The sequence below is a fragment of the Corvus cornix genome, chromosome 19 (assembly GCF_000738735.6).
Source record: "Corvus cornix cornix isolate S_Up_H32 chromosome 19, ASM73873v5, whole genome shotgun sequence".
NCBI lineage: Eukaryota > Metazoa > Chordata > Aves > Passeriformes > Corvidae > Corvus > Corvus cornix.
In genome coordinates this window covers 8,204,595-8,210,049 of record NC_046348.1, presented here as the reverse complement: position 1 = coordinate 8,210,049, position 5,455 = coordinate 8,204,595, and the positions used below count along the sequence as shown (strand labels likewise).

The 5,455-nt window shown below is 51.6% G+C and overlaps 1 protein-coding gene across 2 annotated transcripts; it reads right to left on the bottom strand.

Annotated features, from left to right (window-relative positions):
- Positions 1–1,216: 1,216 nt before the first annotated feature.
- On the bottom strand, positions 1,217–5,302 carry LOC104691013 (pinopsin). Of its 2 annotated transcripts, XM_010402356.4 has the most exons (5): positions 4,850–5,302; positions 4,126–4,308; positions 3,520–3,665; positions 3,092–3,331; positions 1,217–2,631 (listed from the first exon to the last, which is right to left on the bottom strand). In XM_010402356.4, the coding sequence occupies exons 1-5, from the start codon at positions 5,280–5,282 to the stop codon at positions 2,494–2,496; spliced, it is 1,140 nt and encodes a 379-aa protein (XP_010400658.3). In that variant the 5' UTR covers positions 5,283–5,302; the 3' UTR covers positions 1,217–2,493. The 2 variants fall into 2 exon arrangements, with proteins under 2 accessions (XP_010400658.3, XP_019143013.2); XM_019287468.3 differs by lacking the exon at positions 1,217–2,631 and having other exon boundaries at positions 2,682–3,331.
- Positions 5,303–5,455: the final 153 nt, after the last annotated feature.

The window sequence follows — 5,455 nt, the reverse complement described above, 5'->3', positions numbered from 1 at the left end:
TTGTGCTGCCATGTGCGTTTTTTTCTGGTTTGGGAGGTTCTTTTTTGGGGTTGTTCTGTTGGGTTTTTTACTTGTTTTTAACGCTGCTTCCCATCATCAGACCATGATACAACCAGATGCTGACAGAGAATCCAGTTGCAGTATCCAGGGAGCATGCTGCAGAGGTGGGGGAGCTTTCTGAGGATAGATCAGAGAAAATAAAAATCTTTCATGTGTTTGTCCTGTTGTGGCAGTGACGGTGCCTCAGGATAACAGCAAGGCCTAGAACAGGCCTTGCCCCGGGCTGTGACACAATTCTGTCCAAAAAAAGGTTTAATATTCTCTAACCCAGGCTTGTACCAACCTGGATTCTCTGTGTGGGACTTTTGTGCTCCAGGCAGAAGGATTTTTATTCCTGGTAGGAGCTGCTGGAACAAGATCCTGCTCCCCATGGCCCTGGGGCTGTGTTACCTGCAGGGACAGAGTGCAAAAGTTAAATTGCAAATTTTTATTGTGTGATCCTGTCCTTGGTGGCTCATGACTCAGAACTGAGGGTCATTTCCTCTCACTTTGGGCAATGTTTTTGTTGTGTTTCAGCCTTGTTCAATTGAATAAAAAGTAGCTAAAGCCTGTGGGGCTTGCAGCAGTGTGGAGGAGAGCAGCACACGAGCGTTTTCACACGCACAGAATTATCCATCATTTTGGGCTGCAACATGTGAAATCTCAGCTTCCTGCATTTCTTGTTCTATTTTATCTGTGGGACCAAATGGTGAGCAGACTGTGAACCATCTCCCTATCTTTTTTTAATCTTAATGTGCAGAATTTTTATTTCTGTTGGTGGAGGGCCTTTCAAGTAGCCCCATAGCCTGTCTGATCTCCTTATCGGGGCCAGAACACAACAGAGATTTCAGTTTCTCAGCTGCTTGTACTTTCCCAGATTTAAGTTTAGCATGGATGTAAATCATCCTGATAACATAAAGCAAAGGCACAAAAGCTGTAATTAACAGGAACAATTAAACAAGGACCAGTGCAAGACAGCAGAGGAGATCAGAGGGGCCCATCTAATACTGCTTTTCAGCTTCCCCGAGAATGAAAGCCCAATTAATTAAATTAAAACAGTGATACTGAGCTGTTCTAATTCCTCTCTGAGCCCTGTGAGCTGAGCTGTTGTGCTCAGCAGGAGAGAAGGAGGCTGAGACACGGGGATGGGGATTGGTGTCCTGTCCCCCCACACCAGGTCATGGAATCATGGAATGGTTTGGGTCAGAAGGGATCATAAAGATAATTCAATTCCACCCCAAGCTCCATCGAACGTGTTTCATTCCTTTGTACTGGGCTGGTTTGGGGATTTTTGTTTTGTTTTTGGTTTGGAGCAGAGGATCTCAGATGGAGAAAAAACAAACCCCTCAGTCTCCCAGATCTCATAATTCTCCAGCCCAGTGCAAATTGCTGGGGTGCCTGGCTGTGGGTCACCTCATTTTGAAAGCAATTCAGGGGTTCAGGCTCAAAAACCTGTAAGACAACTCTGAAGGCAGGCAGGCTTTTTTAGAGACAGAGGAATTGGGTGAAACCCGGTTTCAGCGACTTGCTGTCTTCAGTACCGCCTTTAGAAGCCTTTCCTGGGTTCCTAAATGACAGAATCTGCCTCCAAAACCAGATATGTGATTGCAGCTGGGGTAGATAAACACTGTGATTTGAGATTCAAGATGAGGTATGAAGCTGCAGAGCCTCCTGGAGGTTTTTTATCTTTTATTTTATCCTTTCAGGCTTTGGCATTTTTTGTTTGCTGTTAATGGGCAGTGGTGCCTTGGGGGCTGTTACCGCTTGTGTTTTCAGCCTTGCTGGGAAATCAGTGGACTAAGACCTTTTCCTATTGCCTTAACTATAAAAAACCCATTAACTTTGTGTCTTTGCACTGGGTTTTTTCTGGTTTTCTGTAGCCATGTTTGTGGCGCTTGACATGAGGGATGTGCCAGCTCTGGTAGCAGGAGGGGATGTGTTTTCTGTCCAGCCCTCTGTCAACCAAACAGCTGAACTGCTTAGTATTTATTGGTGTTTATTAACACAGTTGGCTCTTAAACATTCCTGCTGGATTTATGCCAGACTTACAGCATCACCCTGAACTTCACAACAGGACCAGGCAATGCAGGCAGGGCTTGCTCTCTCTGGGGATGGTGACAGACCACGTTCCACCCAACTCTGGGCCAAACAGCAACCTGGGATGTTGTGCACTGTGGAAAAAATTTTTATTTTGTGTTCTTGAAAGGCTCCAAGGAGAGGGGCTGGGAGGGAGTGGGTTCCTTAGGAGAGTGAAATAGTGAAAATCTGCAGTTTCTCCCATGATGGAATGGCTTCTCTCCAGCAAGAAGACACTGTCATGTCTTTTTTTTTGCTGGGGACCTCTCCAACCTCTGAGAGCCCCCCATCAGCTGCACCCTGATCCCTTCTGTGCTGCTGTGGGTGGAACAGGCAGATCCTGGAGCTGGCACTGGTGCAGGCAGGATGTGGCAGCCGTCACACAGGATGCAATGGTGTCACCTTGTTTCTCAGCCCCTCTGCAGCGACCTGGGGACTGGGGGCAGCTGGAGAGGTTTTCCCCAGCCCCCAGGGGTGGTAACCACAGCACAGCATTCCCAGCAGGCAGCTCTGGAACTGGGCAGGGAAGGAAGGAGCAGGTTATTTGTGGCAACAGAAACCCGGCGTCACCTCAAGACTCGGCGGGTTGGACACTGGTTATATTTTGGGAAAGATCTCTGTCTATTCCCAGCCCAACTCTTTGCAGTTTATGGACAATAAAAGTTTCATTCTGTTTGCTTAGTGCCTTCAACGAGCAGCCTGTGATCCAACATTAAGTTGCCTGACCCCATAAAACCATGGAAGCGGAAAATGAGCTCTTGTTCGGGCTCGCAGGCTGCTCCCTCCCTTTCCATTTTATTCCCCAAATCCTTGCTGCTTACACAGCAACCCTGGGATCGAGCCTGTGGCCACACTTCCAGATAGGATAGGTAGTTCCTCCAGTTTTTCTGGGGCTGTTAAGCTGTTCTCCAGCAGCCCCAGTGAAGCTGTGGTGGATTTGTTTGCTTGTTTGTTTGTTTGGAGCTTTCTCTCTCACCTGTTTGTTCATGAAGACGTAGATGATGGGGTTGTAAACCGTGGCTGTCTTGGAGAAGTAGGAGGGCAGGGATGCCAGGGCTGGCTGGATGACAATGTCCTTGCTGGTGGCCACCACCAGTGCAAAGGTGGCGTAGGGCAGCCAGCAGGTGAGGAAGGCCACCACCATGGCCACCACCATGCGTGTCACCTCCTTCTCCGCCCGCTGCGTCGTGTCCGACTCCTGCTGCTGCGCCGCGGCCTGCGGGGAGTTGGGGACAGAGGGAGATGCCTGTCAGCAGCTTGGAACAGCACTTCCATTCCTTGGGAGCCCTGATGGCAGCACCAGGAGGTGCCAGCTCTGCCAAAACCTGCCCTGAGGCCCTTCATGCCGATGGGGACGCTTTGGGAGAGGAACAGCGCGGATTCCCCTGAGCTGGGCGCACTTACCGCCCGCAGGGTCAGCAGCAGGTTGGTGTAGGAGAAGAGGATCAGGCTGAGGGGCATCACAAAGCAGGTGACAAACAAGGCCAGGATGTAGCTGCTGTTGTTGCTGCCACCCGTGTACCAGTTGGGCCCGCAGGAGGTTCTCAGGCCTGGAATAAAGGTCGGGAATGAGCCTGAACCAGTTACGGGCCTGGATAAAGGCTCAGGAATGGGCTCCAGAACAGCCATGGCACCCAAGCACCTCTCACTTTTCCATCCCCAAGGGCCTGGAGATCAGGCACGGTGGGGTTTTGGCTGGCCAGATGCCCTCTGTGATTTGCTGGGGAGTTGTGCCAAGCCCCTACAAGAGCAGGTTTGGGCTGGGTGTGTGCTGGGTGCTGCTCCAGCAGCCAGAGCAGATCCTGACTCAGATAAGAGTGGCTGCAGAGTGTCCTGTGGTGGGGAACTTCCAAAGAACAGCCTCCAGGAGAGAATTATTGGCTGGGCAAGCAGCAGATATTAACAGGAGACATTAGCCCTTTAAACTCCAGCACAGACACTCTCCAGCTACCCCAGGCTTGAAAACAAGATGCCAGAGGACAACACGGTGGAGTCTGTCACCTCCCCTACCTTCAGGCACGTAGCTGCTCCAGCCCAGGAGTGGTGGGGTTGTCCAGAGCAGGGACCAGCCCCAGGTGAAGGCACAGCCACTGGCAGCGTGCTGGTGCTGGAACCGAAAGTCTCCCAGGGGTCTGCAGATCACCAGGTACCTCTCCAAAGCAAGGATGGCCAGGGACCACAGCCCCACGATGCCTGGGGGGACAGGGAGGGGTCGTGTCTCAGGGACAGGTTCTGCTGCCTCTGCTGGGACTGGGTAGATGATGATTTAGTTCAAGTAAATGTTGTTTGAACAAGAAGTCAGATGTTTTTTCTTACAGCAGGGAGAGCTGTGGTATTTGGCCCTTAGAAATGAAGATGGCAATGGGTGGCTGGGATGCCTGGTGGTTACAACAACAGAGTGTCCTCGAGGAGGGGTTTTGCACAGTTTCCTGTCCCTGGTGCACAGCCAGCCCCATGAGTGCTGACAGAGCAGACAGCACCCATGAAATGCATCCCGAACAAGGATTCCCCATGCCCCCAAGCGGCATTTCCCACTCTGTGAAGACCAAGACTGGATATGTGGTGACCTGGCACAGCCAACAGTCTCCCCAGCCCTTCCCTGTGCTAACAAAGAGCTGAAGGACACAAGTTTCACAACATGCAAGCGTCGACTTTAGGTGGTGAACATCTCCAAAGCCCCTTTGCTAAACCCAGAAGCAGCAGCCCAAGGCAGGTGTAGAGTTCATCTCCTTACCTGTCAGGGACACCATGAAGCCCTCCAGCTCGCAGAGCCGTTTCCCGAACACGAAGAAGCCGCTGATGTTGTTGGAGAGGCTGACGGAGCTGCCACAGAGCGTCACCAGCAGGTTGGCCATGGCCAGGTTCACCAGGATGTAGTTCAGGGGCGAGCGGAGCTTCTTGTGCCTGATGGACACCACGATGACCAGGCCGTTGAGCACCGAGGCCGAGGCCACCACGAGGCCCATGAGCACGGCCACCGCCAGGTACATGGCCCGGGGGGCCTGGTGGGGCCACTGGGGGCCATCGAAAGGCCCCGGGGTGCCGTTGTTTGGGGGCTCCCAGGAGCTGTCCATGGAGCAGCAGCACCTGGAGCAGGTGACCCTCCCCAAAAGCGGAGCCTCTTTATAGAGCAGGAGGGTCTGACGTGCCCCAGAGCAGCTGGGCATTCAAATATCTTAAGCTTTATTTTAATCTGAAGGGTTTGTCCTCCCTCCCTCCCTCCCTCCCTCTTTTTATAATCAGCTCTTTATTCCCAAGGGGATAAAGAGTGACTTAAACAAAAATCTGATGACTTAACAGAGCATAATTTAATTGAGTAAATATTTTTTTTCCTCATGCT

Coding starts and splice junctions, on each gene's coding strand:
- LOC104691013 (XM_019287468.3), bottom strand. CDS start 5,282: ATGCCCAGCTGCTCTGGGGCACGTCAGACCCTCCTGCTCTATAAAGAG. Junction 4,309..4,849: donor CTTCATGGTGTCCCTGACAG/GTAAGGAGATGA, acceptor CTGTCCCCCCAG/GCATCGTGGGGCTGTGGTCC. Junction 3,666..4,125: donor GAGCAGCTACGTGCCTGAAG/GTAGGGGAGGTG, acceptor CCTTTATTCCAG/GCCTGAGAACCTCCTGCGGG.